At 47.3% G+C, this 14,826-nt stretch overlaps 1 protein-coding gene across 2 annotated transcripts in view; it reads right to left on the minus strand.

The window, feature by feature from the left end:
- Window positions 1-14,826, minus strand: part of IQCA1 (IQ motif containing with AAA domain 1) — a 175,091-nt gene that overhangs the window by 83,147 nt on the left and 77,118 nt on the right. For both annotated transcript variants that reach the window (XM_020905508.2, XM_020905507.2), the window contains exon 8: window positions 9,052-9,183. In XM_020905508.2, coding sequence (XP_020761167.2) covers window positions 9,052-9,183 — 132 coding nt within the window. The remainder of the gene's footprint in view (window positions 1-9,051; window positions 9,184-14,826) is intronic.

Raw genomic sequence — 14,826 nt, forward strand, 5'->3', positions numbered from 1 at the left:
CGGCGCGCACATACGTGGTGACGGCGACTGCGGAGAGCACGTGTTTGCTCCTGGTGTGTGCGGCGAAGGTCCGGCCCCTCGTCCATCCACCTGGGCAGATTCCCTGCCGACAGTCTGAGCGGGGGGCGCTGTGTCCACTGACCAGGGCGGGGATAGTTTGAGACTTAGCTCTACCAGCGGGCTCACAGGGGCCTTCCTGACTCAGGCACCTCCCTGGGGTCCCCCCACGCCCTGAGCTGGGTCCTGTCCTCTGAGTTCTGGCTCCTTCCTTGCTCCGAGAGCTGTCGCCCATCCGAGTTCTGCCGCTTCCCTTTGCCATGTCCCCGTGACCCAGCTTCGGGGCTGCTCCCCACCGGCCTTGTGCTCCACTACCTGACAGGTCAGGCTCTGCAGGAGCCTGGGACTGCTCCTTTCTTTGCTGGCCTGTCCCCTCCCCGGGCCAGGAAGTCAGTCCTGAGCCCCAGCCTGAGCTGGAGACCTGGCCTCCCCCCTAGAGGCTGGTCCTGTCGGCCTCCCGGCCCTGGGCCGCTGCTGCTGAGAGAGCTCAGCCACCCAGAGCAGCCAGGTCAGAGCTGCAGGGACCCCAAGCTCTGCAGGTGGAGGCCCTGCCCCGATGCCCAGCAGAAATGCCCCCCGCCCTACTCCACCAGGGCTGCTTTCAACCGTGAACAGCCCGATCTTGCAAAGCCCCATCTGATGTTTGTGGGCAATCGTATTTACACTGTATGAAGAGTCAAGTGCCCGATGACCTGGTTCTTGTCCCCCCACAAAGGACAAAGGAAGGATGCTTGTCTACATGATGTCCATGGGGAGCATTCCAAAGCACCTGAAGCTCTGTGTGGCTTGCGGGAGGAGCGGCAAGAAAAGGACAAGCTGCTCTGGTGGGTTAGGGTAGAGGAAGTGCCCTCTCTTCTGGGACCCTCAGGCCACACGCCCTGGTGGTTGGGATCTGAGATACGCCCAGCCTTCCCACTCATTCAGAAATCTTGTACACATCACGGAGGATCTGCTCTGTGCAAACACCTGCGAGGAACGTCCGGGGAGCGGGGGCTCACCTTGGCACCTCCTGCAAGCTGACGGCAGAGCCATGTTGCATGTTTTGCAAAAATGCTCATTTATTTTGCCAAGAACACGATGGCAACAATGCGATAAAATTTTTAAAAATCGAAGGAAATAAACAGCTTCCTCACCATCACTTTTATCCAACAAACCCTTCATTTTTCTTTTTCCCTTTCTGTACGTATAGGAGTGTCTGTCTGTTACAGCATAATCATAGTGATATAATAGTTGTGCCAGCTGAGTAGGTGAAACAAAGCATTTACTTTTAATTTCTATTCCTTTATTTGGTGCCACTGAACTGCATTTTGTGTTTTGTTTGTTTTGATTTTTTTGGCTTATTTACAAACTTTATGACCTTATCTTGTTCACTTGTAACATTTCCTGAGCACCTACCGCGTGGGGAAATTTCTAGGTGCTGGGATGCCAAGGACCCTTTAGGCACCACCTCTGGGGCCTGCCTCGGAGTTCTCCTACACCGGGATTCTCAGACTAGTCATTGTTCAGTCCACTCAGTTGTGTTTGACTCTTTGCCACCCCATGAACTGCAGCACACCAGGCCTCCTCATCCTTCACTCTCTCCTGGAGTTTGCTCAAGTTCATGTCCATTGAGTCAGTGATGCCATTCAGCCATCTCTTCGTCTGCTGTCCACTTCTTCTCTTGCTCTCAATCTTTTCCAGCATCAGGGTCTTTTCCAGTGAGTTGGCTCTTTGCATCAGGTGGCCAAAGTATTATTTCAGCTTCAGCATCAGTCCTTCCAATGAATATTCAGGGTTGATTTCCTTTAGGATGGACTTACCTCCTTGCTGTCAAGGGACTTTCAAGAATCTACTCCAGCACCACAAATTAGAAAGCATTAACTCTTTGGTGTTCAGCCTTCTTTATGGCCCAGCTCTCACATCCGTTGGGCTTTCCTGGTTACTCAGAATGTAAAGAATCTACCTACAGTGTGGGAGACCTGGGTTAAATCCCTGGGCAGGGAAGATCCCCTGTAGAAGTGAATGGCAACCCACTCCAGTATTCTTGCCTAGAGTATTCCACAGACACAGGAGCCTGGCGGGCTATAGTCCGTAGCGTCACAAGAGTCAGACATGACTGAGTGACTAACACACACACTCACATCTGTACACGACTACTGGAAAAATCATAGCTTTGACCATACACACCTTTGTTGGCAAAGTCATGTCTCTGCTTTTTAATACGTTGTCTAGGTTTGTCACAGCTTTTCTTTCAAGGGGTAGGAGTCCTTTAATCTCAGATCAGTGGAAAGGGGTTAAATTCAGGTGGGGCCACATCTGTTAGGCTTTTTAGATGGGGGTATGCATCGAGGCATGTATCTGTTAACATATAAGCCCAAACGTCAGCCTGATCACTTGTGGCTTTCAGATTACCTGAAGGGCCCCTCAGGGTCTGTGTCCTGGGGATGGGAGTGAGGTCGCTCTGATGGGGAAGAGGCTGATGACTTCTCACTGAACTGAGGGTGAAATTATAATCCACTTTTAGACGCAAGAGTGAAAAACCAGTCCAGAAGTGGCCTGGGGGCACTGTAGACAGACAATAGCTTTCAAACTGATCAAATTGCATAGAGTCAGGTCCAAGGATCTTCCCAGAGGAATTAACACTAAGCCAAGTCTGTTTATGGCTGGCGGAAACATAGATAAGACTCTCCAGTATTTGTGCGACTGTGTGTTAGGAACAGGACAAAACCATTGAAGAGAGTTCCAGGGACTTCCCTGGTGGTTGTGGTTAAGACTCTGGGCTTCCAATGCAAGGGGTGTGGGTTCCATCCCTGGTGGGGGAACAAAGATCCCACATGCTGTGCAGCGTGGCCAAGGGGGGGAAAAGTATATACATATATATATAAAGGAAAATAGTTCCAAATGGTTGAACATACGGAACACTGAAAAATAACAAAGAGAAAACAAGAGCTGTAAGGATGAACTGCAGAGTGCTTTTTTCCTGTGTTTTCTCTTCCAAAGCCAACATGAGGTCCAGAGAGAGGCAAATGAAATTACGCTGATACTGAAAGCATATTTGCAAAGATTGCTATTGGTCTGCAGAAAATGCCCTTGAGGCACCACCATTCTCCTCTATCAAGGTCCCCCTTTAAGGGGATCTCCTTGTCTGCAAGCCTGAATACCTCTGCGTGTTAGTTGCTCAGTCGTGTCCGACTTGTTGCAACTCCATGGACCGTAGCCAACCAGGCTCCTCTGTCCATGGGACTCTCTGGGCAAGAATACTGGAGTGGGTTGCCATTTCCTTCTCCAGGGGATCTTCCCAACCCAGGGATCAAACCCGGGTCTTCTGCATTGCAGGAAGATTTTTTTTTTTTTAATATATCATCTGAACCACCAGGGAACCCAGTTGAAAACCAAAGATCCCAAATAAAGACCTGTTTGTTTTCTTACTGCTGAATTTTGAGAATTCTTTATGTATTCTAGATACAAATTCTTTGCCAGATAAATAATATGAAAATAATTTTCTCCTAGTCTATAGCCTATCTTTTCAGCCTCTTTACTGGGTCTTTACAGAACATAAAAACTGCTATTAATATTTTGATGAGATCAAATTTATCTTTTATGAGTCACGCTTTTGATGTTAGGTCTCAGAACTCTTTAGCCCCAGATCCTGAAGATTTTTTCCCCAAGGTTTTTATTTACAGGTTTTATTGTTTCATGTTAAAGTCCATGATACACCTTGAGCTAGTTTTTGTATCAGGTATGACGCTTAGGTAGATTTCCACTTTCTTGCCTATGGATGAGAGACTACTTTTTGGAAGCCCACCAGTCCCTAAAGAAGAAAACGCCTGGATCCATCTATTTCCTTCTGCTCTTCACCATCTTCATGTTGAGGATCCCCGTGTGGATTCAGGAAAGGAATAGAGAACTTCCATAATTTGAACGTGAATATGTTTGCAAAGTTTCTTGGTGAGCTGATCAAATGAATATAGGATTGCTAGTTCAAGTTATTTTAATTTAAGGTGCTCTTGTCTGTAGTTACAGAGAACTACCACAATGCCCCTAACTCTTTTCTCATGCTATGAAGCCCAAAATAAACTGGAAATCCCTCCTTGGAGGGATTTGGAGTTCACGCTCCAAAACTACTTCCAATCGTCTCTGCGTTCAACCATCTCAAAGACACCACAGTGACATTCACTCATCCTCAGATTCTTGGTTGATGGGGTGCTTACAGGAGCTCTTCCCCGCTGCTCTGGGGTCAAGAGGAGAGGCCCTGTGCGAGGGTCACAGTCCTGCAGGTTAGAAGTGGACCCAGGAAGGAGATGCTGTCACAAAGGGATGGGCGGGGGTCTCTGAGCCAGACAGGTGGGCTTCTGTCCTGCTGACTGTAAAAGCCCAGCTCTTTCCACTACCAGCAGCGCCTGCCCTGTCCTCCATCACGTTCTCAGGAAAAAAAAAATCCACAAGGTCAACAAAACCCACTTGCTTCTCGTTCAACTTCATGAACGACATTTGATTTTAAATGCATCGTGTCCCGTGAGGCTGGACGCAAACTTCAGACTCGGACCGCCCCGCCACCCCAAGCCCACACCTGTCCTTGGGTGGGACCAGGCCTTGTAGTCACCCCTCTGCTGGTCTCACTGCTGCTCCCACCCTGGGCTAACTGACTTGCTGCCTCAATCAATCCCTTCTCCACGCCCAGCCCCTCCCATGGCACGGCCATAAAGCATGGACCTTAGACCGCAACTTGCTGGGCTCAGTTCAGATCTACTCAAATCAGTACCACTCCAGATACGACCATCCACTCACCTTCTCTCAGCAGAAGGCTCTGCCTGCCCCGAGGCCTCATTCATTGCCTGTCACAGCCTCTGTGGGCTCCACACATCACACACCCTCCCCGACCTCCTGTCACCTGTGCTCTGAACTTGTCCTCCGGTTCTGTGGCTTGGATATGGCCTAGAATGCCACCCCCGGCCAGCCTTCAGATCCACTCACTCTCCAGGCTCCTCCCAACGGCCACGCTCGGGATAGTTCTGCTCCTTTGCACACACATCCCAGTCCAGCTCCCCCTCTGCCCTGCCCGGCTCCCCCTGTCAGTCCGGCTCCCCCTGTCTCTAATCCAGCTCCCCCTGTCAGTCCGGCTCCCTCTCTGCCTTCTTTAGCTCCCTTTCTAAACATTGCTGCATCTCTCCCTCCCTCCCTTTCTGGGGATGTTCTGAATAAACCACCCTCACAACCTCCCCCTCAGTTTCCAGGGAACCCCACCCAAAAGACCAGTTACTGCCCTACTGATCTGCCTGTACCCCCCAAATTCTAACTCAGTCAAAAAAAAAAAAAAAAAAGCCAAAAAGGGAGCTCACTTGATACAGTTAATTTTTAAAATCCTCCTCCCCCTTTGGCAAGATAATTTTGAAGCAGTGCCTAATAGGGAACAGGGACAATTGGAAGAATTTCAATTTTATTCTAAGCATCTCTTCTTCTAAATATGCATGGGTGAGTTTGACACTTGCAAATTAAAACTCGCTGTTAGTGAAGCTTGTTCCATAAAAGTCTGAAATTATCAGCTACACAATCTGGTCTTTGTTGAATGACAGTATTTTATTAACTAGCTATTAAAGAGTCACTTAATGATGAATGGTTTTGGACAAAAAAAGCAAAGTTTGAGTATATCAGCATTTATGATGTAGTTGCATATGATGGGGATACTCTTTCAGAATTACTTAGACATGAATTTATATGAAAAGTACAGGTCTACAAAGTGAGAATATGATTACTAAAATAGGAAATGTTAATCTCTAAGAAGCCTTGGCACATTTATATGATGTTGGTATGTTTCTTAGGGATCGGATTATCATTTCCATTGACTTTAAAAAATCTTATTCTGAAATCATTCCTAAAGCATAACAGGAAGCATACCTTGAGACCAGCTATTCAGAGTTTTATGTGGAAATCAGCATTTTGACCCATAGAAAAAATATCTATTATTGTTCATCCTGGTTAGAGGGTAAAAGGCAGGAGACAGAGGCAACTAGCTTTGTTGAACTCACACGGGTGTGAACTCACCCCTACCCACAGGGGCAGAGCTTATTCTTTTGAGTATTGTTCTAACACTTGGTCATCTATCAATCGCCAGCCCCACAAATATAATCAGAAAACTTGGCAAAGATCTCAGACAAAAACATCTGAATATATCAGCTAATCTCTATAAAGGGAAAACAGACCCTTTCCAAAATATCACACCGGGAACAAGGTTTAAAGCTCTGTAAGCCCATGAGATAAGGTGATAGCTGGTCCTGTGGGTGGGGTTCCCTGGAAACAAGACGGAAGATGAGTGGGGTTTTTTGGGGAACGTCCCCCAAAAGGGAGGGAGAGCAGCAGCCCTGGGCAAAGGGGGGCTGAACGGGGCAGAGGGGGGCTGAACGGGGCAGAGGGCGCTGAACGGGGCAGGGGGCACTGAACGGGGCAGAGGGGGGCTGAACGGGGCAGGGGGGGGCTGAACGGGGCAGAGGGGCGCTGAACGGGGCAGAGGGCTGGCTGAACGGGGCAGAGGGGGGCTGAACGGGGCAGAGGGCGCTGAACGGGGCAGAGGGGGGCTGAACAGGGCAGAGGGGGGCTGAACGGGGCAGGGGGTGCTGAACAGGGCAGGGGGCGCTGAACGGGGCAGAGGGGGTGCTCAACGGGGCAGGGCGGGGCTGAACGGGGTAGAGGGGGGCTGAACGGGGCAGAGGGGGGCTGAACAGGGCAGAGGGGAGGCTGAACTGGGCGGGGGGCTGAACGGGGCAGAGTGGGGCTGAACTGGGCGGGGGGCTGAACTGGGCAGAGGGGGGCTGAACAGGGCAGAGGGGGGCTGAATGGGGCAGAGGGGGGCTGAACGGGGTAGAGGGGATGCTGAACGGGGCAGAGGGGGGCTGAACGGGGCAGAGGGGGGCTGAATGGGGCAAAGGGGGGCTGAACGGGGCAGAGTGGGGCTGAACGGGGCAGGGGGCGCTGAACTGGGATGCGATCGTGAGAAATTAGTAGTTGATCCCACAGGGTGTCCGGGGGCCGGGAGGACCCTTCAGAGTTGTCCTGGGCAGTGAGAGGCTGGGTCTCTATACCCTATCTTATCCTTTTTTTTTTTTTTAAAGATGATTGTATTTCTTCATTTAATTAATTAACTTTTGGCAGCGCCTCATGGCTTGTGGGATCTTAGTTTCCTAACCAGGGATCAGACCTGTGCCCCCTTGCAGTGGAAACACAGATTCTTAAACTGCAAGACTGCCAGGGACCGCCCTAAGGTGACTATCCTTGAAGGCAGCTGCCCCGTGCGGGGTGGGTAACCGCATTTCGAGCACCCACCTTAGACCCTGAATAGTTGTTGGGGAAGGACTGAGTGTGAGGGGTCAGCGCCCCATTCTGTAGCTGGGGATGGAGCCCCTCTGTCCTGAGGGGGCGTTTCAGGGGTGGCATGCGTTCAGCATCCACTTCAGTGGAGAGCGGGGAGACCAGGGAGAGGAGGGAGGGGGGTCTTTCTCCTTTCGTCCATGCAGTGAGCAACAGAGGACCAGGGTTAGAGAGGGACAGGGCAGTGGGGGCAGCTGTGAGATTCCCGTTCATCTCGTGCAGGGGGCGAGCCCCGCCTGCTGTGTCGGCCACGATCAAGCCCAGGAACTTATTTATTTATTGGCTTAGTTGGGTTTTCACTGCTGGGCTTTCTCTAGTTGTGGCGAGCAGGGGCTACTCTTCGCTGCCCTGTGCAGGCTTCTCTTGCTGCAGAGGATGCTCTCTAGATGGACGGTTCAGTAGCGGTGGAGCACGGGCTTAATTGCCCCGAAGCATGCGGGATCCTCTGGTACCCGGGATCAAAGCCACGCCCCCTGCATTGGTACATAGAGTCCCAACCCCTGGGCCAACACCAGCGAAGCCCCACTCCGAGGAATTCTAAACAAGATGCTAGCTCTTATCACCATCGCGATACCTTGCATTTTCCTGGACTTCGGGTGTTCCCGTCTGATGCTCTCCATCACCCCCTCTCCCTTGCTCACAACTTTGGCCTCCTGGGTCCAGTCACTCCTTGATGACACACCCTGTCCTGTCTCTCTCTCACCGTGATGCCTCCAGAGTTCCCAGGCGCCATCCACCACAGGAGCAAGCTGCCTCCCCCACGGAGAAATTCAAGAGTCTGAAGGCCAGGGGGAGCCCGTCTCTGAGAATATGAGGAGCGTGGCCTTGGCTACCTGAGCTAGAGGTGGCTCTCTGCCTCTGGACAGACTTACGGAGGGACATAACCTTTCCGGATCTGCTCTGATTTAGGTCGGGCTTTTGGTCAGCTGTGACGTAGTATCTGTCTGGACAAAAGGCTACAGCACACACATTCAGGCTTTCAGATGGTGTGACCTGCCAGCTGGAATTCTCTGTCCCAAAGAAGGAGTCTATGTTGGAGAGAACCATCTCCCTGGAAGGGGCCTCTCCACGTACCAGGGGGTAAAGACCCCTCCAATCATGCCCAGGACGTAGCACCTGCCTGCCCGCCCACCACCCAGCAACCCCACCACACAGGGCAGGCTTGGCCCGCAGTGACTCTGAACTGCTTTCCTTTGGGGATTAAGAAACAAGTCCTGTTAAAAACAGGTCTGAGACGTCAACGTGAAGTGATAAATTGGAATGAATACACTTCAGTGGAAGTAGACAGGATTGTTTTGACTTTGTAGTGGTCACTTTGTTTGCCAAGAAATTTTCCTTATCTCTACCCTTGAGCAAGGATGAGTGGGATCATCTGTCTCGAGGAATGAACATTCAGAGCGATCACATATGTGACTTATGTGAGGTATCTGAGTTGTTGAAACCACTCCTCAGCCTAATAGGTATTTACAAGTCATAGAAAAGATGACAGCTGACTGTCGACCAACATTTTAAAAAAACCAAAAAACAGCTGGGGGATAGCATGGTTTCCAAGGAAATGAGTGACTGTAGTCTCAACAGACTTGAGATTATTGCAAGGATTCAAAGCAAAACAGGGAAAAAGAAAGCTTCCCATTTTTCTAAAACTCCAAATACCTTATTTTTTCCCTTTGTCTCTTTTGCTTCCTTTTCTTTCTTTTCCTTTTTTTCTTTTTTTGGTTTCTTTTCCTTTTTCTTCTTTTTGATTTTCTCCTCTTCATGTTGGCTTGCAAGAATATCGTCAAGAACCTGCAAAAAACCAAAATCATCATAGCACTTTAAGAGAGTCGGATTAAGACGAGGATTATCTTTCCGGTCAGGAAGGAAGTGTTGGCGTGGGTCAGGGTCCCTTCTCTGCTCGGCTCCGAACCCCGCAGAACCAGCCCCCTGGCCTCTCCACTCTGCCTGCCCTCTGCCTCTGGTTGGATTCATCAGCAGAGGCAGCAGTGGGGTCTCAGATGGCAGGTGGAGAGAGAGGCTGGACATTTCTGAATCCAGTTCCCTGCCAGCTCAGAGCTGCTCTGATTCCCAGGGGTCCCACTGACACCGGGAGTGGGGTGGAGGGGGGTGGTCTCAGCTTCATTAGCATCTCAGCTGCAGCCTGCTCCAGGCTTGCCCACACCTCTTCCCCAAATCCCAGCCAAGAGCTCCTGTGTTCCTTGCCTAGACTCCATACATCTCTTCTCGGAGCTGGTTTCTTTCACCTCTGATTTAATTTGTATTTCCTACAAAAACCCACTTATTCTAAAATTTAAAATATTGGTTAGGAACTTCCCCGGTGGTCCAGTGGTTAAGACCGCAAGCTTCCAATGCAGGAGGCCCTGGTTGAGACCTAAGATCCCACATGTAGAGCAGCATGACCCCAAAATAAATAAATAAAATAACAATAAAACAGTAATTTTTATAAAATAAAATAATTTTTAAAGAATACAATATTGATTAAAAACACCTAGTTCACATAGGATTAGCATCATTGGAGAATTAGTGGAATTTTGTAAAAAAATGCCACATGTGCTAAGTCGCTTCAGTCGTATCTGACTCTTTATGATCCCATGGACTGTGGCCACCAGGCTCCTCTGTCCATGGGATTCTCCAGGCAAGAATACTGGAGTGGGTTGCCATTTCCTTCTCCAGGGGATCTTCCCAACCCAGGGATCGAACCTGAGTCTCTTGCATCTCCTGCATTGGCAGGTGGGTTCTTTACCACTAGTGCCATCTGGGAAGGCAAAAACCCCTCACATAATTCCATTCAATATGATAAATATTCACTGAGTGCTCACTTGCTGTGACTTCTGGGAGGTAGAACGGAGACCCTGATGGGACACATACCCTGTCGGACCCTCGGGCTTTGCTCATCACTGATCACGTGACTGAGACAAGCCGCAGCACCTCTGAAAGACTCAGTTTCCTCTGCTTTAAAATGAAATCAGCACTTCCATCTGGAGCACTTACAATCACCAGGCATGGTTCTAAGAGCTTCACAAAGGTGAGCTCATTTACTGCCGAGCACATTTACTGGGAGCTGTAATCGACCTGTTTTATCGATGAGGGAACTGGGGCACAGAGCGTTCAGCCCCATGCTCAAGGACACACAACTAGTAAGTGGCTTGAGCTGGGATTCAAACAGGTGCAAATCGGGACGAGCTACATAATATAAAAAGTAAAGAGGCAAGTGCCGAACCATAGTTAAACACTTAGCCTTCAGTGTGAAATGCAACTAGTTAAACAAATGAAAAAAATAATAATTCACTGTTTCAGGATACATATGTGTGTGGTTAAAAGTGTAAGAGATGGGGAAACAATGGAAACAGTGGCAGGCTTTATTTTCTTGGGCTCCAAAATCACTGCCGATGGTGACTGCAGTGATGAAATTCAAAGACGCAAGCTCCTTGGAAGAAAAGCTGTAACAAACCTAGACAGCATATTAAAAAGCAGAGACATTACTTTGCCAACAAAGGTCCGTCTAGTCAAAGCAATGGTTTTGCCAGCAGTCATGATGGATGTGAGAGCTGGACCATAAAGAAAGCTGAGCACCGAAGAACTGATGCTTTTTTTTTTTTTTTTTTTACAGTTTACATCATTCATTTGTATATTTGACTCATCTAAGAATTCTTTTTTTTTTTTTTTTTTTTTTTCAGAAGACTCTTGAGAGTCCCTTGGACTGCAAGGAGATCCAACCAGTCCTTCCTAAAGGAGATCAGTCCTGAATATTCACTGGAAGGACTGATGCTGAGGTTGAAACTCCAATACTTTGGCCACCTGATGCGAAGAGCTAACTCATTTGAAAAGACCCTGATGCTGGGAAAGACTGAAGGCAGGAGGAGAAGGGGATGACAGAGGATGAGATGGTTGGATGGCATCACTGACTCAACAGACATGAGTTTTGAGCAAGCTCTGGGAGTTGGTGATGGACAGGGAGGCCTGGTGTGCTGCAGTCCATAGGGTCGCAAGGAGTCGGACACGACTGAGCCACTGAACTGAAGTGGAAGGGTAAGAAATGTAAGAGAATGACATACCAAATTCAGTCCACTGGTTACGTTTGGAGAGCAAATAAAAAAGGACTAATATTGGACTTCCTCGGTGGTCCAGTGGTCCAGGGGTTAAGGCTTTGCCTACCAATGCAGGAGACACTGCTCCCTGATCTGGGAAGATCCCACAAGCTTCAGGGCAAACAAGTCCATGGGCCACAACTACTGGAGCCCATGGTCTCCAGAGCCTGTGCTCCACAACAAGAGGAGCCAGTGCAATGAGGACCCCGTGCACACAGCCTCAGAGTAGCCCCGGCTCGCCCGCCTAAACTAGAGAAAATCCCAGCAGCAATGAAGACCCAGTGTAGCCAAGTGAATCACTGCTGGCTCAGTGGTAAAGAATTAGCTTGCAATGCAGGAGATGTGGGTTCGATCCCTGGGTGGGGATGATCCCCTGGAGAAGGAAATGGCAATCCATTCCAGTATTCTTGCCTGGAGAATCCCATGGACAGAGGAGCCTGGAGGGCTACAGTCCATGGCGTCCCAGAAGAGTCAGACATGATTTAGTGACTAAACGATGCTGAACAAATAAATAAAATTTTAAAAGGGCTAATATCATTTTACCCCTAGTGTGCCGTGCTAAAGCATTCTCCTGGGATCAAATGTACACTGATGTGTGATTTACTGAAATGCTGAGGTTTATTTTCTAATATTGCATTTTTGAATTCGTAGCTATGTTGTTTTTAGGAACTTAAGTCACACCTTTAAAAGTGTTCATAACAGCTTTATCATGAACAAAGTAGGATATTCAGGCACCACCTGGACTTAAAAAAAAAAACTGTAGTCCCATGTCCAAGTCCACATCCTCCTGAGGCTCACCTACCTCCCGAGGCTCTAATGAAGATCCTGGGTAGGGAAGGCTCAGGGAGGTGGTGTAGGGAGGTGAGAGGTGACATATGTGTGCTGTGCACTATTTGGTAATAAAAAGGGTGTCTTTAGACAGGATTGAAAGTCCCTTGTTGTCAGAATAGCAATATTTTCCTTGGGGGTCAGACTCACCTCGACTCATAGAACCAAAGCATGGCTGCCAGGACCTGCATGCTCTGGTGCGCTTATGGAAAATGGACATGTTTTGGCCTTTGGAAGTTTGGAAACTCCCAGAAACATATATAATATATATGTATAAAATATATAATATAAATATATGTATCTGAAAAGAGGATAAGATCCTTATCGTGAAGCATACACTTCAGTGGATCAATTGTTTGTTTCACCGAGATCCTTACCCAGTTTATTATTTTCAAAAGATAAAATATTAACACCATCCACACTTCAGAAATTACAAACAAGCATGTAGTGAAACGTTTCCTCCCCATTCATAACTTATTTGACCATTCTCCTCCCAACAGAAGTCAAGGTTATCTGCAATCTTTTGCTATTACCCGCAAAGCTGCCAGGGATCAACGCATGCAAATGTCATCTTGCAAGTGTGTGAGCATATCTTCTGGATGATCCTAGGAGGAGAAACGCTGGATCACATGCATGTACAAGATTGTCAAACTGCCCCCGCCGGTTTCTGCTAATTCACACTTCCGCCAGCGATGCGGGCGACTTCACGCTTTCCCACATGCTCACTAACACAGTGCTTGTGTTTGCCAGCTGAACGGGTGAAAAATAGCATGTCATCGTAGCTGCTTCAGTTTCTCGTATAAGTGCCAATGTTGAATTTATTTGGCTTGTGTTCTTCAACTATCATAAAATCTCCCAGAATTAGAGATGCACTTTAGTGCCTGTAAAGTCAGCCATCGTGTTTGGGAAATCAAAGGGTCTGAATCTGGCTTGCTGGCTGTTTTCTTTCTGAATATATAGGTCCAATTTTATTGAGCCATATTTTACATTCTTTACACTTACTCATTCCATGTGGACAAGTCAATCATCTTTAGTGAGTTTATCACATTGCGCAGCCATCACCGTAAATCAGTTTTAACACATCTCATCATTCCACTATGATTTCCTTGTGTCCTTTAATTGTTTCCCTCTCCTGCCCTTCTTCTCCAGCACTAATCTACTTTCTGCTTCCATGGATTTACTCTTTTTGGACATGTCCTATAAACGGAATTATATACCGTGTGGTCCCTCGTGTCTGGCTTCTTTCAAGGTTCATCAGGCTTTTGAAGTTCACCCAACTTGTGTTATTGTTGTTGTTTAACTGCTAAGTCTTGTCCAGCTCTTTGCGATCCCATGGACTGCAGCTCGCCAGGCTTCCCTGTCCTTCATTATCTCCTGGAGCTTGCTCAGATTCATGTCCACTGAGTCAGTGACTCCATCCAACCATCTCATCCTCTGCCACTCCCGTTCCTTCAGCTTTTTCCTTTTGTTTGTTCCTTTTTTATTGCTGAGTACCATTCTGTTGCATGGCTATTCCACATCTCACCTACCCATCCACTGACTGATGGAAATTTAGGCTGTTTCAAACATTTGGCTATTATGAGCAATGCTTCTATGAATATTTATGTACATTTTTTGTGTGTGGACATATGTTTTCATTCCTCTTGGATTAAGTCCTAAGAGTGGAACAGAACTGCTGGGTTATTTGGTGAATTTGTATTTAACTTTTAAGAAACTGACAAACTGGTTTCCCAAAGTGGCTGTGCCGTTTTATGTCCTCCACGATGTAGGAGGTTTCCTTCCTGACATCTTCAACATTTGTTACCGTCTTTTATTATTAGTACATCATCCTAGTGTTATGAAATGGTACCTCACTGTTGCTTTAATTTTCATCTTCCTAATGACAAGTGGTGTTGAGCATCTTTCAATGTGCTTATTAGCCACTTTTCTATATTGCTTTATGAACTGTCTTTTTGAGTCTTTTGTCCATCTTTTTTTTAAATTAGATTGTTTGTCTCATTACTGAGATGTAAGAGTTCTTTGTACATTTTGGATATAAATCCTTTATCGGGTGTAAGTTTTCAGTTACAATCTCCCAGTCTGTTCTTGTATTTGCATTTTCTTAGTGGTGTCTTTGGAAACCCAAAAGTTTTGAATTTTGATGATATTCAATCTATCAGTTTTGTCTGTCAGTATAGCTTTAATCTGCATTTCCTTTATATATGTGGGGTTCATCGTCTTTTCATATGTTGAACATCTTTTATTATGTTTCAAATCCATTCAGGTTTTCATTTCTGAGAACTGTCTGTTCATATCTTTTGGCTTTAAAAATATTGGGTTACTGAGTTTTCTTATAGAGCTATAGGAGCTCTTTATATATTAGAAAATGATCTCTTATCTGTGATACTCATCACAAATAATTCTTGCAGTGTGTTATCTGTCATTTGACTTTACTTGGAGTCAGTTTGGCCATGGAGGTTAAAAATATTTTTTAATGTAGTCTAAGTTATCTTTTTTTTCTTCTATGACTCCTGGG

This window comes from Odocoileus virginianus, unplaced genomic scaffold (genome assembly GCF_023699985.2).
Source record: "Odocoileus virginianus isolate 20LAN1187 ecotype Illinois unplaced genomic scaffold, Ovbor_1.2 Unplaced_Contig_4, whole genome shotgun sequence".
Lineage (NCBI taxonomy): Eukaryota > Metazoa > Chordata > Mammalia > Artiodactyla > Cervidae > Odocoileus > Odocoileus virginianus.